Here is a 27,776-nt window from a genome sequence, read left to right on the forward strand (position 1 = left end):
CGCAAAGATGCACTTTTCCACCAAAAAAATTTCTTTACTTTCCTGTGCATTGTTCAACCCAAAAGGTCTGAGCCGCGACTCGCTTCTACAATCCTCAAACACATAATCCTAGTCCGGCACCACGAAACATTATTTTCTTTGCATATTTTACCCGGCTTTACATTTAAGTTCTTCAAAATTTTCTGGGGTGTTACAATATTTTTCTACTATTTAATGAAGTTTTGGAGACAAATGGTGTGGAGAAACACCACATAATGATGGAATGGTGGGTTGGTCGTTCGTCGTTACATTGTTTTTAGTTGTTTGACACTACTTTGGTTATCGTTTTATGTATGAAGTGATTAGGGTGTGTGAGTTGTTTTGTGGTATATTATGATGGGGATAAGGTTGGAAAATGATGCTTACATGTTGTTATTGTTGTGTTCTTATTGCTGTTGGTATATGGTATTGGAGGAGGGCCTAATTACAAGGGAGATGCTGCCCAAATTTATGTAAACGAGCTACTAGTTTAAGTTATAGACTTAGCATTTACTCAACACTGATTTTGAATCTCCTTATGATATGGTAGATTGGGTTGAGTTGTTTGAAGAATTTCTTGGAAGGTATTAAGGACTCAACGGAGTTAAGGTATGTTAAGGCTATCCCTCATTTCCTTTTGGCATGATCCGTACGATACAAACGAAACGAGCAAATACGCAACTTTCATAAATGACTCTATTCATAGAAATACTACGGATGTCTATATTCTTGATTCCCAATGTGTCTTATTATTCTATCATTTGTTCATGGGTCTCAGAAAAATACGCAAGTTGATAAAGTTTATTTCATGATATTAATCAAAGGCATAGTGATCTTTTGTCATTTTGAGAAATCTTATTAATGTATTTCTTATGCATTTCATGCATTTATACATGTACATTGACCCATGACCAGAAGGCATTATATACGCGTATATTATATGTATATGGGATATGGGAAAAAGTTACGACGTTATATACGCACCACCACCTGATCATCTGGTATATGTTGATGATTTTGCCCACAGTGACTGAGATGATATAATGGGATACCCTCAGAGGCTTGATGATATTATGTACACATATACCTATGCATGATATGGCATTTATACACACATGCATGACATTATAAATCTTCATGATTCACAGAGCTATTCATAATTACAGGTTGAGTTCTTTACTCCATATTTCTTTCATGTCTTTTATATACTACTGGCATGCCTTACATACTCGGTACTTTATTTGTACTTGTGTCACTTTTACCTGGGGATGCTGCGTTTTATGTCCGTAGGTCCCGATACACGGGTTGAGAGTTCTCCAAGTAGGCTATCAGCTCAGCGGAAGATGTTGGTGCACTCCATTTGCTCCGGAGTTGCTTATTTGGTCAGTATGATTCGAACATGTATTGATTGGTATGTCGGGGCTCTGTTCCGACCTTTATGATATTTATGTACTCTTAGAGGCTTGTAGACAGATGTCATGTATACGGATACTGGTATGGCCTTATAGGCCAGTACATCATATTTATAAGTTGGTATATCAAGTTGGGTCACCCTATATTGAGTATTTTGTCATGTTTTATTCTACTTATCTCATGACAACCTCTCCGGCTCATTTACCTATGATAGTATGATATGAAAGATATGTTACGTTAGTACTCAGTTGAGTAAGGTACCGGGTGCCCGTTGCGGCCCATCGGTTTGGGTCGTGACATTTCGGTGGCACCTTCTTGTCACACAAAACACCGGAAGTGAGTCTCCATTTCATCAATTCTGCCCCAATACGATGTGTGACATCTTCATCAATCCCGCCCAATACGATGTGTGACATCTTCATAAATATCCCCATCCCTCTGCATAATAGACCCAAGGTATTTAAAACTCCCTCTCCTAGGGATGACCTGCGAGTCTAGCCTCACCTCCCCTTCCCCACCTTGAGTTTCGTCATTGAAGTTACACTCCAAGTATTCTGTCTTGGACCTGATCAACTTAAAACCTTTAAATTCTAGGGTCTGCCTCCATACCTCTAACCAGCTGAAACAAAGGTAAGAATTCGGTTATTGATGCAACTACAAATTGTAAACGTTATGCAAAATAAGTAAAAATCTACCATGTGAATGTTGTCTGGTCTTGGTTTAAAGGTTATTATTATCATATTAATGTTGGTATGATTTAAAGGTTGAAACGATTTGTAAAAATATTGAAAAAGATGCCATCAAATCTTGAATATATTATTATGCACTAAGGGTGGCAAGTGGGCCGGTCCCAATTTAAACGGGTCAAACGGTCCCGATTCTGGTGGTTTTTGGCCCACGAACTATTGGTCCCGATCTAAACGGTCTCGGCCCGCGGGCTAAGTGGGCCCAACAAATATTTTTTTTTATAAAGTTTTTTAGAAAAAAAGATGTTAATAAAAATATCTAAGGCAATTCCTTGTAAATTTTATTATAGAATTGTGACCTAAATATTTTAATTCAAATTTAAAGACAAAAATATTGTAAAGAGATATTCAAAGTAATGCGTTATAATTTTATTATAGCATTAAAAAAATATGACAATATCGTTCTTAGTCTTCCTCCCCCCTATGGAATGAGCACAACAAGGTGCTAATACCACAATTGAGAAGAAAAAGAAATTAATCAGGATGTGCCAAAATACAAGTTACATAATACATACTAAATTTTGTTCATACAAGTTTCATGGTATCTCTTACAAACTTCATAAATCCATCAAGGTCCGGAGGAATTTCCGTTGGTGGTAGCGAAAAAGAAGCTTGGTCATCACCGCTTCCGGGCGAAGCAGCATCCTCCGCAAGTTCAACTAGCATTTCTTCGTAAGTTTCGTCTACCTCTGGTTGTGACTCAACAAGTCCAAAATTACTTCTTTCCGAACGGATCGAATCTCTGAAATGATTTTTTCAAGCTCTCCCTCATAGACGCTCTATAATCACCGAGTTGAAGTCTTGCTTGACTGAAAGCGTTCTCCGATGCCACTGTTGAAGCTTGAATAGTTAAAATGTCTCGGGTCATCCTTGAAAGAACCAGAAAGTATTTTTCTTTGTCCTACCACCATTCAAAAATATTAAAAGAACCGCCGGGATTCACTTCCTCAATTCCATGTGGCAAATAAACTTCAAGCTCATTTAATTGTGAAATATCACTACTATTAGAACCTTGAGAACCCCTAAACCCTGCCCAAACACTAAGTGCTCTTACTCCCACAGTTCTTTTAGATGATTGAGAATCAGAAGAAAAAGGAGTTGGAATATTTGGTCTAGCATGATCTAATACAACTTGATAAGCATTATAAATAGTTTGAGCATTTATTTTAATTGATGTTATTGCTTCCGGAAGTTTAGACAACTCCTCATCTTCAAGTGCTAAACCTTTATAAACAGTTTCATACCAAAATTAAGGACCTCCTAATTCATACAAGATTTAACAAAGAAGCAACACCATAAATATGAGGAATAGGGAAAAAATATTTTTAATTTTTTTTCTCATATAATTAATAGTAAGTTGATAAATTTTCCCACCCTCTGAAAAATTAGCAAACAAATTTGCAAGTTCTGCAATATAAACTAAACAGTTAGAAATAATTGGATAATATTACCCAGAAAATTTATTTGTAGCAATATGAAATTTTTCTAAAAAATCTACAAGCATTTTAACATTAGCCAAATCCGCATTTGTAAGGTGCTCATCATCATCACCACTTACATGAGCATTAAACGTTGAGTTTATAGGGTTTCTATATTCATATGCAACAACTAAACTTTCATACATGTAATTCAATCTAGTTGGACAAGGTTTAGGAACCTTTCTTTCTCTTAGGCCAAATTCATCGCATCTTTTAAAATATTCTCTAAGTCTAATTCTACGATTTGAATAAAAAAGCCAGTTAAGAGCCATTTTAACCTTTTCAATTTCAATATTTAAAATTCTCATACCATCACCCACAATTAAATGATAAATATGACAAATACATCTAACATGAAAAATGTTACTAAATGCAAGACTTAGTGTAGTGGTAAGCAAGGCTATATCATTTGTGTTACTAGTAGCATTATCCATTGAAACTGTAATATCTACAAACAAAACTATAATATTAAAAATTATGAGTTGGAACGAGTTTACCGAATTGACGAACAACTTGTTGAAAATTGATTATCGTTGAAGACTTCAATTCACCAACTTCATAATTTTTTCACAAATTATAACAATAAAGTAAGCAATAGTAGCAATTATAGAAGAAAATTAGAGAGAGATTGATGATTTTGTAAGAAAAATGAAAGAGTGAGGGGGTATTTATAGTTGAAAATAGGAAAAAAATATAATTATAAAAAGTTTGGGGTTAAAACAAAGTTGGGGGAGGGGAGTTAAATGGCTATTTTGTAAATAGCCTTCAAAGCCCAACGGGCAAGTTTTTTTTTGAATTTTGACTGTTGGGACCGTTTGGGCCCGCCAAGGACCGGTCCCAAACGGTCCCAGGCCTAGCGGTCCTAAAGTGAAGAACTGTCCCGGAAGACCGGACCAGGCCCACGTCCACGGTTCTAACCGGTTCAAGCTCGTTTAGGTCCAGAAGACTGTTTGGTCCGCGGTCCCGGGCCGGTCCCGATCTTGGACCGGCCTACTTGCCATCCTTACTATGCACGCTGCATTGACCTAGCAATGTGCTCTACAAGAAGAAAAAACAGATTTTATGGCTACTATTAAAACTAAGAAAGTTGCCACAATCACATTCTTTTCATTGGAAAATATTACTTAAGCGGGTTATTCTTCCCATTTAATTTAAAAGGTGAAAAGGGTATTGGAAATATCCAAGTTATGAAGATAGATGGATTGAGTTTGCTATTCTACTGCAACTCATTTGATTTTATGAGTTCGAAATCTATTATTTGTACTTATTTTTAGATTTTTAAACCCATATATAAGGTCGGAATCAAAGTTACTTTATTCGGATGAACCGTTAAATTATACACTAGATCCGGCATATGAAATGAATTGCTGTTTCTTATGACTAGTTCTTCAATTACCAATATACTGCTGCAACATAATAGGACGATAGCTATATTCCTAGGTATCATGCAGTCTCAAACAACATCGGAACTATAACAATAGATTAATCTTGTTCAGGTAGTAAGTTAAGACAAAAACCTTATACTATTATCCCAATGAAAGCTTTACTAAGATAACTCCAGAGATGCAAGGCCAAATTAAAGTATAAATGCATCTGTGCAAGAGATTTTTTAAAAGAAGCAATTTTATGAACTGTGGAAACTATGCATTGGTTTGTTTTTTACATTGTCGACAAGAAATAGAATATTTGTCTTCCATTAGTTATCTATCTCAAGAATAATAAAATCATGGTCCTAAGACCTATAAATACCCTATGATATTCCCAGTTTTTTGTATCAAACAACAGCTCTTCATCCACTACTAATCTTTCCAATACATTGTGCTTTAAATTTCTTCTACAAGCTGATCATGGCTATCACTTCCTTCACTGATGAGTACACTTGTCCTATTCCTCCATCAAGAATCTTTAAAGCCTCCATTATTGATTCTCACAATTTGATGCCAAAGCTAATGCCACAAGCTATTAAAAGTATTGAATTTGTTCAGGGTAATGGAGGTGCTGGAAGTATTAAGCAAATCAACTTTCCTGAAGGTAACAACATCTTACTTAATTCTTTTCAAATTTTATGATGATAGACTCCAATTTTAGCCGTTAGTATTTTCTTAATACCGGCGTTTTTTTTTCTTCTTTTCCTGCAGGTGGCAATTTTAAGTCCATTAAGTATAGGATTGATGAGCTTAATGAAGAGAAATTTGTTTACAATTACACTTTGATTGAAGGTGATGCCTTGATTGATAAACTCGAAAAAATAACTTACGAGGTGAAGTTTGAGCAGTCAGCAGATGGTGGTTCTATCTCTAAGGTGACAAGCACATATTATACGGAGGGCGATTTCAAGCTCAAGGAAGATGAGATAAAAGCAGGCAAGGAAAAAGTTTTGGGAATGTACAAAGCAGTGGAAACCTATCTCCTACAGAATCCTGATGCATATGCTTAATGTTCTGAGATATGCTTTTCTGTAGTGTGTGTTAGTTTGGAAGTGGTGTCTGTGGTCTTAATTTTTCAATAAGTATATGTTGTCTAAGTATATGCTTTTGTAATTGGCTGCTCAGTACTTTTTTTATAAATAAATGAATATACTGTTTTTTTTTCTATCCCCTTATTCTGTCTCATGTTCCTATGATTTTGCTGAGATGAGCCCTAATGGCTAATACAATTCACCATAATCATATAGCACATTTTGCATTGTAGAAAAATTCAAATGAAACTCCGACATAACTGCAGACGTGAAAAGGCACATTTTCAAGTGTAAGTACTAATGTAACAAGCTTGGTCACGATTTTCTATTATATAGAAAAGAGAAGGTGGTCGACCAAGAGCAAAATTGTCATTTTAACTTGTCATTTTATTTTTCCTATTTCTATTTCTATTGGTTGATCAAGGGCAAATCTCTAATAAGAGTAGTAATCTAGGACAGCATATACCCACACAATTCTAGAAGAATTTCTCTTAGGAGAATAAGAAACCCTCGGTCATTTGATTTCTCTTCGTGGTCTTTCAATTTCATGTCTCAATTTTTGCTTTAATCTTCTTCCAATTCTTTTCAAATTTTTCAATTTCATGGCTGAAATTCATTGTTATTTTTCTTCTATGTTCTTGTTCATCCGTTCATCTCCTTCCTTTTGTTTCTCTCTTTCATTATTAAAATGTTCCTTTTGCATGATCTCTTTATTTTTCTTCAGACTACGTACTTCCCCCCCTCCCCCCCAGTTCTTCACATCTTCTCATTTGGGCTGTTCTAATTTCAGGTATGATTTGTCTCAATCTTTGCCCACTTTCTTCTAATTTCTCTTCAGACTTCCAAATTTCATAACTGGAATTTGTGGCTGATGTCTTTAATAGAGAAAGAGGTAGAGTTTCGGAAGGTTTGCTATGCGTAAAATGTAGTTGGGAGATTGGGGTAGAAACGGTGAACAAAAAGATTATAGTAGTAATTTCATTTGCTTTTGACTTCTTTTTGAATTTCAATTTTTTGTTTCCATTGATTAAAAAGGTAACTTTCTGTTTCCATTTCCCGTCAATTCTTCCATGCCCTCTTCTCTGTTACTATCTTTCATAAAAACTTCTATGGATTGATCGAAAATTTTGTAATTGTAGATGAGCTCGTTTTTGAAATATTCTGCTTCTTATGATCACATTAGTTCTTTTCAAATGAGTGCATTTTAGTTGATGTTACTTCAGTATTCTTTGACCAAAGAGTAATCATCTAGGTAGAGAGAGGAGTCAATGTTGCTTCATCTCCGTTTTTACACGATAAGAAAGAAATTTGGGTTCGTAGTGCATCTCCATGCTCAACAAGATGCACCAACCCCAGAATGTTTTACTTTGAATCTTACATATTTTCTGATGGAGCTTACTCTAAGTGTCGATTGAGAACTCCAATGGAGCTTACTCTAAGTCTCGGTTGGGAACTCCGATTGTATGCATTCACACAGTCAGTTGATAATGAAGTATGTGCAGTTACATGTAAGTTTGAATTTTACCTCATCACAATTGATGTTTTCTTCAAGAAACATAATTTAGGAAGTCTCATTGAAAACTTTGTACATTACTTAATTAGTTTAACTTTTCAACAAACAATTTGGTTGTTATTGTGAATTTTTGGGTGCTGAGTGAATCATAGATTACAGTTTCTCGGTTGGTGATCTCTTCTGATACGATAAATTTATGATATGGGTGACAAAGTTTTTCACCTTTTTTCTTGCCACATTTGTGACAGATTATTGTAAACTGGTATTATTATGATTTGCCAAGAGCATTAAATTGAATCTCTTCTTGCTTTTCAAGAAATAATATCAGAGTGAAAATATCATGCATACCTATCATTTCTTTGAAATTGATTTCTAAGGCATGTATCGAGTTTTCACAACCAGTATGAATGGCTCTTTGACTTCTATTATTTTAAGCTATTGCGAATTTACCTTTACACAAACAATTATAGAAAAAAAAAATCTACCTACTAATCCTTTGTGACTTTCACCTCTTATTTATGAGGCTTACAATTCCTTTTAATTTAAATAGACCGTAGAAAAGCAGTGCAATATACCTTTTTATTACTAATGCACACCTTTAAAGACAATAATACTTCTCATTTTCTTTTTAATATATGTGTTTGTATACCACCATTTAGAACTATAATGTGCGTCTCTATTATGAGACAGATAGTCTTGTGACCGTCAATGATTCTCTATGTAATTGAGGTTAGTTGTTGGAACTACTAAGAGCTGGCTTGGTTTGTCGTTTCAAATATTTTTGTGTAGTTTAGAAGACAACATTTGTGACAAGGCTCAAGTGGAGCAATGTCTTATTTTCGAGTCACAAAGAAGAAGTTTGCTAGATTATTGTGCTTCAACTACTTTATTCCGTTTGACCTGTTTGTTTTTTGGCACTAAGATTCAAATTGAGGGCATTTTTGTCATCTCATATAGCTGATGTAGCATATTAGTGTAGTTTAATTCCACTGCACGGGGTGTTGCGATCAAACACACTCACGCAAGTATACGTGGTCGTCAAGTAATATAGTAGTGAGTAGAGTATCGTTCCCACGAAAACTTATGATTAACTTTTGACTAACTCAAACTCAAATAACTTATCGATTCAAGCGATTTCTCACAAAATAGATAATTTTCTAATTTACTACCTAAAAACTATCAAGTAATGAAATACTAGAGATCAACCACAACACTTAAATAATTTCGAATAACAATCAATAGGAGATAATATTCCAGGGTCACATGTTATCTAACAATCATGTTGCATTATTAGCTTAAAATAACTAATTGATTTATCTGGATTGTTGATTGACAAGGTTGATATTACTCATAAGAATCTGTCGAGTTCTTACTCGCCTATTCAAGCTAATTTAATGCCTATATGTTTATTGAATTAAGATTAACAAGAATGCATTTACACTTCCTGTATTTCAACTAAGCAAGACAATTAGGTATATTTCTATCCTAATTGCGAATCCGTTCCCAGATGTCCGGGTTCAAGAACTTGCTTTATTTAATTCTATATGCAATCTAGAATTTTCACTTTCGAGTTCAACTCTAGATTCATAAATAGTAATTCATTGTTAGCTACTCAGCAGATTAATTAAAAATAGAATTAAATAAACAACCCAATATGATAAAATCAACTTTGTCAAATTAAACTTCAAACGTCAACATTCATGTATACCCATGACCCTAGAATAATAGGGTTCTTAGCCACTCATGTTCATGCAATCATCAAAAAATTTACAAGAGTGCATAAAAATCAATAAAAGAAGGAAAAATAAGAACTCAAGATGAATTCCGTGGTTCCCAAGCTTTGTCGTGGCTTTTTTCCCCTTCCCAATATGTTAGATGACCTAAAAAGAGGCGTTTTTGGCTTATATATTGCGTACAAAAGTCGTGGGCCAAAGTTCTCCTATTTCCAATCCAAATAAGTTTTAGGGAGTGATGCTGGGGTGGATGCGTCGCATCCACCTCATCCTCCACTTCTCCGCTTCGCATGCTTCGCATCCACCCTATGTTCCTCCATCTCAGCTTTGCCTAGGTACGGATGCTATGGGCCGACTTCACTGCTAAGGGTGCACGAAATCTGATTTTTTTTCTAGATTGGATGCGACGCATCCAATCCCTCTTTCTCTAGCTAGAGCACCTTTTTTTCATAATTTTGCACTCCAAACACCCTAAATCATACCACACAACTCAATTAGTCATAAAATCAATAATTAAACTATATTGGGCATTTTAAAGATCAAATAATATCAAAAAGTAATTAAAACATGAGTAAAATAACATATCACGTATCGAAATATGCCCAACATCACACGGTTCTCCATCTTCCTTTGCTTTAGATACTTTTTCCAATTCTATACTTTTTGTTCTTATCCTTCTACTCAGATTGATACAATCTTCAGGTTAGCTACTCATCTTGATCTTGTAATATATTCTTTTCTCTCTCTTACAATTAATTCTTTAATATAAGGTTTTCTTTGTTTCTAAGGTTATGCTTTGTTCTTTGGTTTTCCGTTGTAGGTTGTCGGATACACCTCTAGATTTTGATTGTTACCTTTTAGTTTCCTATTCAAACAGAGAAAATCCTCAGACTGTTCCTGCAGAATGTAAGCACTCTTGGAAGTTGCTGAATGGGAGTATTGAGGTATTACCCCTTGAAATTGCTATTTATTTTGAAAAGTTTTGCATTTTTATTTCCTTTATTTTTTTATTATTAAGTTAAAGGCCGATTCTCTCCTAATTTTTAGGTATTAACCCTTTGTTTTGAGGCATAACCCCTTTGAAATTTTTGTTTACATTGCCTGACTGCTGCGCGCATTAGATTCCTCATCTATGCTCTTGAAGTCCTTTTCTTTCTCTCTCCGAGCTCTTGAATGAGGTTTAAAATTGATCCCACGATCATAAACGGTAGCTTTTTAGTTTTACTTAGTAAATTTTAATATTCAACTATTAAAACATTCTCAGGAGTTGCATAATGTGCTTAATTGGTTGTCAATGAATAGTATGAGGTTTTAAGATCATTAAGGTGACTAATAAGTGGCTTTATTATTTAATCGTTTTACAGCTTAACGGACAAGAAGAAGAAAAAAAATAAGAGAGAATTTATTCCCATCAAGCTTGCACCTTAGATGTATTGAATTTTGCATCTCCTTTAATATGAGTGAATGATGCTAGCTGCTACTTCCTATATTTGATGGTGTGGACAGTAGATTCTGATATAACCGATAACTACTTTTGTGTAATATTGATTGTTTGATGGATATGAGACAATAGTTTTAAGGTTCTCTTTTAACAATGATTTCCTTTAAACTTATGGAAAATAATTAAATCTCTGTAATGTATCCAAGGGAATGCTGTTAGAACTTGATATTCTTATTTTACTCTTAGGAGCTTAGAGATTTGCAATGGAAAAAGATATTGCTTTCTATATATATTCAGCGTTTGGAGAGTTTTTCGAAAATAATTCTTGGAGAAGTTTGTGGAAATGTTTTGTAAGAATGTTTCTGGAAACAATTCTTGTTAGGATGATTGTTATTGTAAAATTACTTTTGAAAAACTAAATGTATTTTATTGGATAGGATTATTATAGAGCAGGAAAACTAAAATGTGACCTATCTGTTAGATGAACTTTTAATCAAACTGATAACTTTTAGTCTCATGTGTCACACTGGTAAAAATATTTGCATGCAACTTCAACTAGATTGAATATTAGCATCTTTACTTACCTACTACACCAGATCTTTGACTATATTATGTTGCATATTTGGCAGGACCTACCAACTATCCCATCAAAAGTTTGTTGCAGTTGATATGTCTTTTGGAGGAAGAGAGAAAACAAATCAAACTCACAGCTAACGCAACAAGAAGTTCTTGGTTATTCAGATCTCAGAAAGACGAGAGCTGGGCTGTGGGCTAACAGGTTGAAGGAATTACAGAGAGCTGCTACTTGAACTGCTTTATAAAGTCTACTTGATGGTTTTTACATAGAGCGTGATTGAAATTTGTAAGTTATTAAATCCTTTCACATTGTAATGTATTCATGAGGGGAGTTCTCATTAAATACTTAGATATACTTTGTCTCTTGCCCAAATTGAACGCCATTTTCATTAACTTCCTAATGTGAACTTTTGATCTCTCCTTATATTTGCTGCATCCTTTTCATGTGCATGATGGCTTTGTTTTCTATCAAACTTCCAGCATCAGGTTCTATGAAATAAGAATTGATAGGACTGCTTTTATAGACGATGATAAATCTTTGACAGGTAATCTAGGCAACATGTTGGTTCTATTATCTTTTAAATGACTTGTGTATCCACCCTTTTATATACTGATTAACATGCCAAGTTATGTTTATTCAAGGGACTATTCCTTTTTTTTTTCTTCGGTTGCTCATATACTTGTAATCGGTTTGTTATAAAGCTTTTGATAGTTTGGCTTCTTACGTACTTCCTAGATAAATAAATATTATGGCTTTAAGAAATACAATGCTCTTCCCTCATATGTATCTCTAATTCCTTTTTTAAATAAAAAAAATAGTATTAGATATGCATTTGCAAGGAAGAGAATTTGTTCTTCCAGATGTATTTCTAAGGGGATTTCCCATTTTGAATTATCACTCTCAGTTACTTTGAATTCTACTTTGAGCTTGCATTACTCCTTGGGACTAGCATCTTATGTTTATTAGTACATGGACTTGCTACTATTTTAGAATGTACTTTGCATTAAAGATTAAAATGTGACGATTGTTCTCTAATCTATAACTGATTTAGCATTTTTTAGCTCATAGTTAAGGGCGCTAAAATATTCCATATTGAAGCTCCTGAGTTATGCATGTCAAAGTCTTATACCAGATGCAAATGCTTTGACCATTAGTGGTAAAAAGCCTTTGTATTTGTTCATACAAGCCTTGTGAGCCGTTAACTCAAAAGAACTTGCAGGTCTTGATTATGACCTTAAGTTAGATGAACTTTCAAATGTACTGTTTGTCTTACTATCTGCTCCTTGGGGTTCAAATATGCATTATTAAAGAGACGATGTATATTTATTGACGTACTGCAAAAGAATCTAAGGACTTTTATATGTTTGATTTGAATGCCGTCCTGTTATTATTTACATTCTGTGTTACATGGCAGAGAAATAGAGAGGTAGACACAACGGAAATGGAAAATCAAGTCATATCTACAGGAAACAGCTTTTAGTCATGTCAGAAATCCGAGACTCATGGTCAGTGGGTTTTTGGATCAACTCCAGCAGGTTTTCTCAAGTTTCCACTTTTGATATGCGATATGTCTCATCCTTAAATTGTTGTAGATTGATTTTAGGATGTAGCTTCTCCAGGATAGTGTGGATGAACAAGCATGCAAGGAATAGTTTTATAGAAGGGAGCAAATTTTTCTATGCTTGAATTCACAGGTTATGAAATTGCTTCTTTTGTTTCTATATGTTAAATTGGCTATTTAGTGATGGGACTGTGCTTCACTTCTGTGCCTGTATATTACTAGGCTTTCTGTTCAAGGAATTATTGTTATTTACACGTCTCATTTATACATCTCAGGTAGATGTGTTAAAATTTAACACACTGCTACATGTCTCGATCCTAATTTTGTTGGAGTAATTTGAAAATGGAACTCTTTTGGAGAAGGAGCGTATGAACAATTCGACAGGAATGTCATTTGTACGGTTATCTTAGGGAATATGATTTGAAGATTGGAGCAAAATTTACTGTTCTTAAATTCATAGATTGTGAAATTGTATTATATACTCAGATGTAATATGTAGTCTTCTATGTCATAATCTATAAAAATTAGAACTGTACTTATGTGTGTGTAGTATTATGGTTATTCTGAAATATTTATTGCTGTTTAGGTTTAGATTTCAATATGTCTTCTGTGGATGCAACTAAAGGTTGACAGAAATTAACACTCATCTAGTTTACTTATATGTGTTTTGTTAGTTGTGCGAAGAATTTACCAAATGTATTCCATTTGTTGTCTGGTTTTACATGTCTACAATCATCCTAGGATTCTCAGAACATAGAAAGATATCAAAGTTATGACTTTTTTTAAAGTAGTGTTCCTTGTGAGGTAGTTTAATTTTTCAATTATTAATTTAGTAGGACCACAAATCTTTTCTTAATTGTCCATATAGAATTATCCATACAAATATTTAACCTGTCAAAATAGATTATTTTAGATCATGCAGTAACAAAAGACAGAATATAATTCCTTATACCTTAATCCAAATACCTCTCTAGAAACTATTGCTATTGATTTGTTTTTAACATTCTCGACAGATATAGAATTTTTCACTTACATTAGTTATCTATCTCAAGAATAATAAAATCATGGTCCTCAATTCCTATAAAAATACCTGTGATATTCCCACCTTTTTTGTATCAACCAAAGAACTCTTCATCCACTACTAAATTTTCCTATACATTGTGCTTTTAAATTTCTCCTACTTATTGAACATGGCTATCACTTCCTTCATCCACTAACTTTGTAGTGAAGGGAAAAAGTTTATAAATCACAACTGCACAAGCGAAACTAATCTAACAAAGATTACATTTGCGAACAATTCAGAAATAAACTTAGTATACATATGTGTATAATATTATATATATTCTACATGTTACAAATAGCTAGTCAGCCAGCCTTTGGAGTGAAACGGATTATTGTTTAATTGAAAACGCCACTCACTTGATTTTCTTCATTATTCATACAAAGTATCAAACACGTAGCAGAACAAAAGATCAAGAAAACAATATATACAGAAATCACATAGAAACATAAATTCAGAGCAAAGCTTTATAATAGGATTGGTTGCTTTTGGTTGTTGATCTGCTATAGTACCATTGTCTTACAATAGCCAGCAGTAGGATCACAAGTCTTGCAAAAACGATACAACGAGTAGGACAAGTAATCTCTTCTCGTTGTATCGTTTTTGCAAGACAGTCGAGAAGAGACTACTCCCCAACATAAGGATTACTTGTGTTGGGGAGTAGTCTCTTCTCGACTGTCGCAAGCTCAAGATCAACATCTCGTGCTGCCAACACTTGCACCTTGGAGAACTACGGCGCATTGACTGAAATATTTCAGCATCAGAATAATTAATAAAAATTAAATTTTGACGGGTACAAAGTGAAAATTTAACATATAAAGAATATGAATAGAAACAAAGATAAATACATGACAATAAAGAATTAGAATCTAGAGAAAAGAAATCTATATACTAACTTTGTGATATTTCTATTATATAGAAATGAAAAGATGGTCGATCAGAGGCATATATATCATTTGGTAAAAATTCCTGCATTGTTTGTATTTTTAAATAACACCGCTCCTTGCATTTCTTAATATGTAATGTTTGATACAGATAGACCCCATATTCCCCTAGCCAATAGCTACAACTCTCCTTTTTTACATGAAGTATTGTGAGCCTTTTTTCTTAAATGCACTGTATGTTAATGTTGATTAGACTATTTTTGCAGGAAGTACTATGAACCTTTTTTTCTCATTTGGTAAAATTATTAATTTTGTTTTAGTCAAATAGAAGTTTTTATAGAAAAAGTAACATTAATTTTTAAATAATAGGGCAACAAAAAGGAGTAAATTTTATGGGTGGTCATTCAACTTTGTGTTCATTAAGCAAAAATTATTTTTCTTTTTTTTGTTACGTAGAATCATTCAATTTTGTGTTAATTATCCAAAAATTATTTTTTTTTGTTACACAAAAATTATTTTACTTTATTTATCCCAAAAATCACATTGACCAGATTTTATAATACATTTACTTGAAAAGTCTATTATGTCGTTGACATTAATCCTCTCATTTATGTAATATCTTTTATATTATAGACTATATAATATATTTTTACCTAGGTATTTTACTCATTATTAAAATAGTTTTAAATTATTTTATTTATTATTTTTATAATATATCCATACATTTAATTTTTTCATTGGACTCAATTTTTTTAATCATATTCAAACACGAACATATGTTAATGATAAAAAATATTTATTTTTTAATATTTATTTAAAATAATAAAAACAGATTTGTTTAACAAATGATAGTTTTTTATAGTCAATAAAAATTTTAAAAAAAGTTTCAAAGATATTTGTGTTTAATATTGAGTTTTTTAAAGCTTTATCTGTTAATATTATTTATTTGAAAGTATTAATATGATGTGTCATTTTGCTAAATGTGAGTATTTTATTTATTAAAATTAATGTGTATGACTTGGATGATAAATCAGTGAGCTTTGATTTTTTAATTTTTATTAAGCATGATTAAGAACGCGGACTTGAGATTTATTCACGATAATGTTACTGACAAATTTAATAATGCTACTTATATATCTTGAAAATTAATATTAAGAAAAAATTAAATGTATGAATATATTACATAAGTGGGAAGATTTATAATGTCAATGGTATAATAAACTTTTCAGGTGAATGGTTTATAAAATCTGGTAAAAGTGATTATCGTGATAACTAGAGCATAGTAAAATGATTTTTGTGTAACAAAAGAAAGAAAAGTGAATTTTGGGTAGTAAACACAAAGTTGAATGACTTTTACGTAACAAAAGAATGAAAAGAGACTTTTGGGTAATAAATTGTCTTAAGTATTGCATGTTATAATTTTTATATTGTTTCATTGTGAAAATTAACATGTGATAATTCTATAAAAAATAAAAACATTTCTCTCATCTCTTTAATTGAGGAAAAAATTAAAATCCGTATAATTTATATAGACTTCTATCAAATATTTATTATTTTTTCACCAATTAACATCATTTTAAATGAGTTATAATAAAATATAATTTGAACCGCTATATTGAATTTTTATAATTTAGTAAAAAAATAATAATAATAAAATAATTTATATCATGTTAATATTTGTTTTCGTGCCTATTGTTCTCTTTGTTTGAAATAGTAAATTGCCTCATTAGGAATGCAAATTCCCTTGGATGTTCTCTTTGCCTATTGAACTAAAACAAATTCTTAATTTTGATGTATACAAGATATGAAGTAAAAGCATAATTTTTTCCCATCTTTTATAGTATTATAAAGAATGATATTTCTTTCATCAAGCAGCTAATTGTTCCTACTGTCGAAACACTTGCAAGGCCAATTTGGATGTATTCCAGATTAGTTTACAGAAGATAGATTGGTATACTTTTTATTTTAAAAAATTATTAATATAGACGAAACTTACAACTTTTTAATGTATTCTCTTTTAAAATATTCAAATACAGTGGGGAAATAATATCATTGATATCAATTTTTCAATTTGATGCTAGTGTTTGACATTAATCGGAGGTTAAAATGAGTATTATAACACGTAATATTTTTATGTTAATTGAAGCAACTTAAACATATTATAATTTATAGCTTTATTTTATGTAAATTATTAAAATAAATTAATTATAAATTGTGATCCCCAATATCATTCTCTATCCATGATTAAATGGATATAATAATGATAATTTATTTATGAAAAAATTAACTGAGCACCGATAAATAACATTTTTAAAATGAGAATATTACATAAATGTCCCAAATAAGTTTCAACTTACCAACCTCTAGCCATTAACAATAGACTTATCAACACTAGCCAATCACATATAGAAATTAAAAATCCAAATAAATAAGGTTCTTTCTCTCCAAGAATCACACGCAATGATCTCCTTTCATATTTAAAGTGTGATCAACAACATTAGATGTAAGACGAAAAGAAATAAGGTTCTCTCTAAAAGGGACCTTTTTCAATGAGTATGGTTGAAATTCTTTGAAAACATATAGATGGGTCAATATATGCTTTTTGAGGAATATTGGAGGTGATTTGGTATAAAAAATCGTAGTTAAAATCGAATTCAAAAATTCTTCTGCGACATGTATCACACACATAGATATACATATGATACACCTATTATACAAATATGATACATATGTGATATACAAATGATACACAATATGATACACATCTCATTTTTATCATGTTTCATCTTCTATTTCGAATTTTCAATTCAAACCATCTCAAAACTGAGATTCAAACTCCTTAAGATGTACTCAATATATTCTAATAATACCCACTAAAAAAAAGCAGAATTTAACATTTTTTGGCTACAAATAATTAATTGGTAGCATTTAGCTAATATTAATAATATTTAATAAATTGACGAATTTTTGTAATAAACTACTTATAAATGGACATAACTGTTAAATTTTCAAAGAAATTGCAATATTGGGCCCGTATACGGGCCTTCCTCATCTAGTAGCTATGAGAAGAATGCTGAAAACCGAACCAAGTTTTAACCGCGCCATGCTAAGAATAGTACTTCTCGTATTTCGCTCAATGAAGTTTTAATACGAGCATTTCATTACTTTCCAAATGCCACAATTTATGGACCCTAATGCCACCACTTACAAAACAAAACAATAGAAGATGATAACATGACATCCCAATGCCACCACGAACAACTAATAATCAAAAATATAAGTTTTTACTAATCCTACTTCCACCATCATTTATGGTCTCTCCCTAAATTGTTAGTACTCTGTATTTGAAAATATATTAAAATTTTTGAAACAATGTAAAATCAGATATGCAGAAGAACAAAATTAATTCGAGCCCACTGAATTCACAGTGTTTTCTTAAGGAACCTAATCCCCTCCTAGTACCCGAGGTTTAGGATTATTTCCTCCCAGAAAAGAACGGATAACCTCACTGGTGTAGCGGTACTTCAAACCCCCTTATGTGATTTTCGCACCTGCGGAAGTACAATCGCACCTACGAAAAAATCCTCACAGGTGCTCATTTCTCCATTTGGCATGTCTCCGCACCTGCGGTCAAAGGGGCCGCTTCTGTGCGTCCGCAGGTGCGACCAAAGCCTTCGCACCCGTGCCATTTCTGCTTCTGCGCCTACTCCTGCGCCCAAAATTCCGCACCTGCGGTTGATGGCCTGCCCTCCCCTTCTTCGCACCTGCGACTCGTGGCTCGCACCTGCGGCTGGTTAAGCACAAGTGCGATTGTAGCAGAAGCTGGAAGCTTCAACTGCTGCTCCTAAGTCCAAAGTTGGTCCGAGCCTCTTCCAATTAATTCCTGAGACCCCTGGGGCCCTTTCCAAACATACCAACAAGTTTGAAATCATAAAATGGACTCGCTCGAATTCTCTGAACGCATAAAACAACATCAAAACTAAGAATCATACCCCAAACCAAATTGATTCAACTTAGAAATTTCAAATTCTTCAAACTTACTCCGAACGTGCCAAAACATACTTAAACTACTTGGAATGACACCAAATTTTACGTGCAAGTCTTAAATCACCATACAAAACTATTCCCATACTCGGAATTTCGAACGGACCTCGATTACTCCAAAACCTACTCCAAACCAAATTTGAAGAACGTTAAATTTTTAAATAGTTAATTTTTACTATTAAGTGCCGAAACGCTCCCGAGTTGTCCAAACCCCGATTCGAACATACGCCCAAGTCCAAAATCGTCATACGAACCTATTAGAACCGGCAAATCCCGATTCCGGGGTTATTTTCTCAAAATATTGACCGAAGTCAAACTTAGCTTTTTTAAAGCCAATTAAGGAACCAAGTGTTTCAATTTTAACCCCAACACTTCCAAATCCTGAACTAACTATCACCACAAGTCATAAAATAGTAAAAGCACATACGTGGAGTCTTATTTAGGGGAACGAGATTCTAAAAGGCAAAATGACCGATTGGCTCCTTACATTCTCCACCTTTTAAACAAACGTTCGTCCTCGAACGAGTTTAGAATTATACCCGGAGTGCTGAATAAGTGTGGATATCTGCCCCGCATGTCCTCCTCGGCCTCCCAAGTCTCTTCCCCGACTGGTTGGCCCCTCCACTGAACGTTTACCGTAGAAATCTTCTTTGACCTCAACTAGTGAACCTGTCTATCCACAATGGCAACTGATTCCTCTTCATAACCCAAGCTCTTATCTAGCTGAACTGTGCTGAAGTCTAACACATGTGACAGTTCGGTATGATACTTCCGGAGTATAGATACATGAAAAACCGGATGAACTCCCGATAGACTGGGAGGCAAATCAAGCTCGTAAGAAACCTCCCCAACTCATCTCAACACCTCAAATGGGCCTATAAACCTTGGGCTCAACTTCCCCTTCTTCCCAAATCTCATGATTCCCTTCATCGGCGAAACCTTCAAGAGAAATTTTTCACCCACCATAAACGATAAATCATGTGCTTTCTAATCCGCATAACTTTTCTGTCTGGACTGTGCTGTACGAAGTCGCTCCTGAATTAACTTTACCTTTTCCAAGGCATCTTTCACCAAATCTGTACCATATAACTTAACCTCGCCGGGCTCAAACCATCCGATGGGCGAACCACATCGCCGACCATACAAAGCCTCAAATGGTGCCATCTCGATGCTGGATTGGTAACTTTTGTTATAAGCAAACTCGGCCAAAGGCAAGAAACGATCCCACTACCTCCGAAGTCAATCACACATGCCCTGAGCATATCCTCCAAAATATGAACTGTCCGCTTTGGCTGCCCGTTGGTCTGCGGATGAATGTCTGTGTTGAGCTCCACACGGGTCCCCAACTCACTCTGTACTGCTCTCCAGAAATGTGAAGTAAACTGAGGGCCTCTATTTGATATGATGGAATTTGGCACACCGTTCAACCGAAATATCTCCTGAATATAAATCTGGGCCAATCTATCTGAAGTATACATAGTCACAATCGGAATGAAGTGTGCCGACTTGGTCAACCTGTCGACAATGACTCAAACTGCATCAAACTTACACAAGGTCCGCGACAACCTAACTACAAAGTCCATAGCAATGCTTTCCCATTTCCACTCTTGTATAGTCATCTGTTGAAGTAGGCCACATAGCCTCTGGTGCTCATATTTAACTTGCTGACAATTTAGGGACCTAGCTACATATTCAACTATGTCCTTCTTCATCCGCCACCACCAATAGTGCTGCCTCAGATCACGATACATCTTTGTAGCACTTGGATGAATAGAATACCGAGAACTGTGTGCTTCCTCTAGGATCTTTTCCCTCAGCCCATCCACATTAGGAACACATAAATGATCCTGGAGTCGTAGAACACCATCTTTGCCAATAGTAACTTCATTGGAACCATCCCGTAATACCGTTTCTCGAAGAACCAATAAGTGTGGATCATCAAACTATTGAGCCTTGATCCGCTCAAATAGTGAAGACTGGGAAACAACACATGCAAGAACTCGACTGGGCTTTGAAATATCCAATTTCACAAGTCTGTTAGCCAAGGACTGAATACCCAAAGCTAATGGCCTCTCCTCTACTGAAATAAAAGCCAAACTACCCATACTCTCCGCCTTTCTACTCAAGGCGTCTTTAACTACATTTGCTTTGACCGTATGATAAAGGATAGTAATATCATAATCTTTTAGTAACTCAAGCCATCTGCGCTGCCTCAAATTTATATCCCTCTCCTTGAACAAATGCTATAAGCTGCGATGATCCGTGTAAACTTCACAAGACACCCCATAAAGATAATGCCTCCAAATCTTAAGAGCATGAACAATCGCAACTAACTCCAAATCATGCACTGAATAATTCTTCTCATGAGTCTTCAACTGTCGCGAAGCATATGCAATAACTCGCCCCTTCTTCATCAATACGCAACCCAGGCCAACGCGTAAAACGTCGCAATACACTATATACATCCCTGAACCGTAAGGCAACACTAACATTGGTATTGTAGTAAATGTTGTCTTGAGCTTCTGAAAGCTCACCTCACAATCATCGGACCATCAGAACGGAGCACCCTTCTGGGTTAATTTGGTCAAAGGTATTGCAATAGATGAAAAACCCTCCACGAACTGACGATAATAGCCTGTTAACCCTAGGAAACTCCTGATCTCAGTCGCCGAAGTGAGACGATGTCAATTATGTACTGTCTCGATCTTTTTGGGATCAACTTTAATACCCTCGCCCGATACAATATGCCCCAAATATGCTACAAAATTTAGCCAAAATTCACTTTTGGAGAACTTAGCATATAACTTTTGTTCCCGCAACGTCTGAAGCACCACTCCCATATGCTACTCGTGTTCTTCCTTACTGTGCGAGTAGATCAAAATGTCATCAATGAAAAAAATGACAAACGAATCAATATATGGCCTGAACACTCCGTTAATCAAATTCATAAATACCGCAGGGGCGTTAGTCAAACTGAAGGACATCACTAAAAATTCATAATGACCATATCTAGTCCGGAAATCTGTCTTCGGAACATCCAAATCCTGAATCTTCAACTGATGGTACCTCGATCTCAAGTCGATCTTAGAGAACACCCTAACACCGTGAAACTGGTCAAATAGATCATCAATACGCGACAACGAGTACTTGTTCTTAATGGTAATTTTGTTCAATTGGCGATAATCAATACACATCCGTATAGTTCCATCCTTCTTCTTCACAAATAATACCGGTGCACCCCAAGACGACACACTCGGCCTGACAAACCCTTTGGCTAGTAGATCCTCAAGTTGTTCTTTTAACTACTTCAACTCTTTTGGAGCCATACAGTACAATAGAATAGATATAGGTTGGGTATGTGGAGCCAAATCAATACGAAAATCAATATCACAATCTGGTGGCATGCCTGGAAGATCTAGAGGAAATACACCAGTGAACTCCCGAACTACAAGCACTGAATTAATCGCTGGAGTCTCTGCAGTAGTGTCCCGAACATAGGCTAGATCAGCCAAACAACCCTTCCCGACCATGTGTCGAGCCTTTAGAAAGGAAATAATCTGATCAGATGCACTGACAGATGAACCCTTCCACTTCAACCTAGGCAATGCTGGAATCGCCAAGGTAACAGTCTTGGCATGGCAATCTAGGATGGCATGATGTGGAGATAACTAGTCCATTCCCAGGATGATCTCGAAGTCGGCCATCTCATGCAGCAGAAGATCTGCTCTAGTTTCATAACCACAGAATGCAGCAATTTACGGTAGATCAGATCCACAACAACAGAATTGCCCACAAGATTGGACACATAAACATGAGTACCCAATGACTCAGGAGAAACACCCAGGAAATGAGCAAATAAAGATGACACGTAGGAATATGTAGACCCTGGATCAAATTGAGGCATATTTGCCGCAGATAGAAATAATACCTATGATCACGGCATCTGAGGCCTCTGCATCTGGTCTGGCTAAAAAGCATAGAAACGAGCTGGAGCGCCAACTGGCTGGCCTCCACCTAGCTGGCCTCTACCTCTAGGACGACCCCTACCCACCAGCCCTCCGCCTCTGGACTGTCGGGCGACTGGTGGAGCAACTGGTGCAGTAATCATAGGCTGCTGACCCTACTGCACTGGTCTACCTTAAAGCCTAGGGCAGAACCTTCGCATGTGACTGAAAGCCCCGCACTCAAAATAACCCCTCGGTACGGTGGACTGTTGACCTGAAGTCTGGCCCTGATGACCTGAATACCCACGGGAAGAACCCTAATTAGCTGGTGGGTGGTAAGGACTCTCCGTCATAACACTAAAATAAGGACGCACTAGAGCACCCCGAGGAGGCTGTGGTGCTGGATATGGGGACTTGCTGGACTGCCCTCTCACGAACTGACCTGTACCCCCAGTCAGGGCTCCTTTAAACTCTCTAGAATATCTAAACTACTTATCTCTCATAACCTTCTCTCGGCTATGCTAACACACACCTTCAATCCTTCGGGCTATTTACAACTAGCTCATAAGAAGTCCCCATCTCAACCTCTCGGGCCATAGTGGCCTGAATTCCAGTGTGCAAACCCGCAACAAACTTCCATACTCTCTTTGCATAAGTAGGGAGTATCATAAGTGCATGGCAAGACAACTCAGATAACCTAGCCTCATAATCGATCACTGACATCTGATCCTGCTAGAGCTGCTCAAACTGAAACCGCAACTCTTCCTCTGGGAGGGTGGAATATACCTATCCAGGAAAACACGGGTGAACCTGTCCCAAGTCATGGGAAGAGAATCTACTGGTCTGCCAAGAAGATAGGACTGCCACAACCTACGGGCCCTGCCCTCCAGCTGAAAGGTAGCAAAGTCTACCTCATGGGACTCCAATATCCTCATGTTGTGCAGTGTGTCCCTTCACCTGTCGACGAAATCCTGGGATCCTCATGTTGCTCACCCCTAAAGACAGGAGGATGTAGCCCAATCCATCTATCCAATAGCTTTTGCGTCTCGCCGACCGCAGCTGGTCTGGGCTCAGGTGTAGCTGCTGCCACTGGCTGGGCTCCGCCCACGGGTAGTGCATCCTGGGTCTGATATACAACAGTTGCCTGCCTATGAACCTGTGCGGTAGGGGTCTGTGCTCCTCCTCCCGCCTGAGATGTGGTTGAGTCTACCGGAAATAAACCTTCCTGAGTCATAATGTTTATCAACCACATCATATGACCCATGACCTCCTGAAATCCCGGAGCGGATGTGAAATCTACTAGAGCTGGCTCTGCTACGGGCACCTCGCCCTGCTCCTCAATGATATGATCCTCTACTAGATCCACTGGTGGCATAACTGGAGTAACTCTGGGACGTCCTCATCCCCTACCACGTACTGGAGCCCTCCCTCGGCCTCTAACAACAGGGAGAGCAGCTCTTCCTTAGTCAGGAACCTCAGTAGAGAACGTTCTCACCATCTATGAAAGAATAAGAGAAAGATACTTAGTACTACATCAACTACATGATAGGAGATGAAGAAAGGTATTTTCATAACACCCTATAACCTCTCGAAGATAAGTACATACGTCTCAGTACCAATCCGCAAGACTCTATTAGGCCTGCTTATAACTTGTGAGACCTAAGTGCATCTAGTGCTATGATACCATGTTGTCACGACCCAATTATACCTATAGGTCGTGATGGCGCCCAACATCACAGCTAGGCAATATAACTAGTGAATCAAACATATATCTATTTCTTTAATAATTTTCTGAGTAATTAAACTCTTCTTACTTGCAAGATTTAAGAAAAAAATATAAAAGGTTATAATTAAATAAAAATCAAGAAAATAATACAAATCACAATTCTACTAGTGTGTGTGCCAAGACCTGGTGTCACAAGTATATGAGCATCTAGTAGATTATACAAAAAAAATCCAAAATATTGTCTGAACACAAAATAGACAGAAAACAAAAACAAAGGGAGACACTAGGTGTTGCAGAATGGCTCAGGAGAAGCAACTTACCACTAGGCCTCGGAATAGCGTGGGTGTACACCAGTAGGACCGCCTAAGGTTCCAGTCTTATATCCTGTACAAAAAGTGTAGCAAGCGTAGCATGAGTACGCAAACAACGTGTACCCAGTAAGTATTATTACACCCTGTACGTCCCAAGGTGACGTATAATGAATATGAGACTTGTTAGTCATGATTTAAATGATGTTAAAGTCACAACATGACTATATATGATGTTTGGATAAAACACATAAAGTTTGGGGAAAATCGGATTAAAGTTGGGGAAAAACCGACTAAGAATTTGCCCTATAACAGAGCTTTTTGAGAAATATATTTCGTGTGCTATATGAGGTATTTATCGGATATATTATATACCAAATTGAAGGTATTGGAATTTAGTTTCCAACGCTCTTAACCGTTCATTCATACGACATCCAGATAAAACGATATAAGCGTCGGAAGATGGGCGAATGAGAGGGTGCCAAGCTAGCACCTTTTGACTTTTCAAAAGTTTGATAAATATGTTTTAATTCGTCTCTCTCTCTTCATTTTACTTAGAATCTGACCAGAGGCACCATGAAAGAACGGTCCTTGAGCTCTCTAATAGCTTCAAATATTACTAACATCCCGGGTACGAAATCGAGAAGCGATAACATCAGAACGATCCCTACGACGTAAGTATCACTATATCGCCTATCTTTTTCTTTGTAGTTTGAGTTTTGGAATGTATTTAATAGTTACTAAAATTCCTAATTTCTGTATTTAAGCTTTAAAATATCAAGAAAAGTTGATAAATTCGTTTCCTAATAGTTAGACCTCACGGGACGGTGATCGGAAGCCGTGAGTTCGAGTTATTTGACTTGTAGTGGACTGTTTTGTGGGCTGTTTTGTGTTGCTTTTGGGCTGTCTATTGTGCTGCTGATTTATGGAGTTTGGAAGGATAAAAATGGAGGGAGAAACGCCACATGTGGTAGGGTAGTAGGTTGGTCGCTCGTCGTTGTAGTTGCAGGCTAATTGATAATTTATTGATTGGGTGTATTATGGTATCTTTGGGGGTTTTGTTGTATTGAAGGTCCCGGATTGTAATTAGGTTTGTTTTGAGTTGCTGATTATGTTATATTTGTATCTCGCCTATAGTAGGCTTGAGGGAGCAGTAAAATAAGGGGAAATGCTGCCCGTTTTATTTTAGAATCGAGTTATCGTTTGAGATACGTAATATACTACCTCCATCTAAATTGTACACATATTTCTTTGCTATAGGGTTCGTGCGCTAGTTGTCATAAGCTTGTTGTTGAGTTGCATTGACTATTTGAGGTATGTTAAGGGTATCCCTTCTTTCTTTTTAGCATGATCCAAATGATACAAGCGAAACAAGCAAAATACGCAACTTTCATAAATGACTCTATGCATAGAAATACTAGGGGTGTCTATATTCTTGATTCCCCATGTGAATTATTATTATATCCTTTGTTCATGGGTCTCAGAAAAATACGTATTTGATAAAGTTTGTCCGAAAGGCATATTGATTTTATGATATTTGAGAAATCTTATTAACGTATTTCTTATGCATTTCATGCATTTATACATGCACATTGACCCATGACTAGAAGGCGTTATATACGCATATATTATATGTATATGGGATATGGGAAAAGGTGAAGGCGTTATATACGCACCACCACCTGATCAGCTGGTATACGTTGATGATTTGCCCACAGTGGCCGAGATGATATGATGGGATACCCTCAGAGGCTTGATGATACTATGTACACCTATACCTATGCATGATACGACATTTACAAGCATGTGCATGATATTATAAATTTTTCAGGATTCACAAAGTTATTTAGACTCATAAGTGGAATTCTTTACCTTATGTTTCATCTATGTCTTTTATGTACTAATTTTCATGCTTTACATACTTAGTACATTATTCGTACTGATGTTCCCTTTTGCCCGGGGACGCTGCATTTCATGCCCGCATGTGCAGGAAGACAGGCTGACGGCCCCCCTTCTTAGGATCCTTGATCAGCGAGTATTGGTGTGCTCCATTTGATCCGGAGCTTTTTTGAGTTTTGGTATTATGTGTTTACATATATATATGGGTACGACGGGGCTCAGTCCCGTCCTTTATACAGTTGTACACTCTAATAGAGGTCTGTAGATAGTCATGTATAGTTAGATAGTATATTTCCTTGTCGGCTAGCCCTACCGTATTCCACACACACACACACACACATACACACACACATACACTATGTCTTTTGGGCATGTTTTCTCATGTAGGTTGTTCATATGAATTAGTAGTTTATTTCCAGACTTTATGCATGACCTACACTTATTTCATGTTTATATCTTAGACGAATGCTTAGGGGTGTTCGATAGGTAGAACTCGGGCACTCGTCACGGCCCATCGGTTTGGGTCGTGACAAAAGTGGTATCAGAGCAGTTCTGTCCTAGGGTTGTCTACAGACCATGTCTAGTAGAGTCTTGTTTATGGGTGTGTTGTGCACCACACTTATAGACATGAGGCTACAAGATATTTAGAATGGTTACTTTTCTTTCTTATCTTAGATCGTGCGATATATAGAATTCATTTTCCTAACAACATGTTATGTTTTCATCGATGCCCAAGAAGGTTACAGCCGCCCAGAAGGGGTAAGTCAGTGGATGATGAGACTACAAGTAGAGCTCCACGAGTTACCAGGTCTCGGGGAGAGTCGCACAGTGAGACTCTATCTCAGACTTCACATACCCTGCCCTCTCCAAAGTAGATCCGAGGGGGACCAGCTCGAGCACCCGCTCAAGTACCCCAGATCCTCATCCAGATGCACCGGGTCAGGAGATGAGAGATGCTATTCAGTTATTGACT

The 27,776-nt window shown here is 36.0% G+C and overlaps 1 protein-coding gene across 1 annotated transcript; it reads left to right on the forward strand.

Annotated features, from left to right (window-relative positions):
- The first annotated feature begins 5,434 nt into the window (after window positions 1-5,434).
- LOC104099720 (major strawberry allergen Fra a 1-2-like) lies at window positions 5,435-6,247 on the forward strand. The gene is made up of 2 exons (XM_009606804.4): window positions 5,435-5,686; window positions 5,794-6,247. Exons 1-2 carry the CDS (start codon window positions 5,503-5,505, stop codon window positions 6,090-6,092), a joined length of 483 nt encoding a protein of 160 aa, XP_009605099.4. The 5' UTR covers window positions 5,435-5,502; the 3' UTR covers window positions 6,093-6,247.
- Window positions 6,248-27,776: the final 21,529 nt, after the last annotated feature.

Source organism: Nicotiana tomentosiformis, chromosome 2 (assembly GCF_000390325.3).
Source record: "Nicotiana tomentosiformis chromosome 2, ASM39032v3, whole genome shotgun sequence".
NCBI classification, from domain to species: domain Eukaryota; kingdom Viridiplantae; phylum Streptophyta; class Magnoliopsida; order Solanales; family Solanaceae; genus Nicotiana; species Nicotiana tomentosiformis.

What these genes read in the sequence shown, in the direction of transcription:
- LOC104099720 (XM_009606804.4), top strand. Translation starts at nt 5,503, where the DNA reads ATGGCTATCACTTCCTTCACTGATGAGTACACTTGTCCTATTCCTCCA. An exon ending in GCAAATCAACTTTCCTGAAG is followed by an intron (nt 5,687 to 5,793) that starts GTAACAACATCT and finishes CTTTTCCTGCAG; the next exon opens with GTGGCAATTTTAAGTCCATT.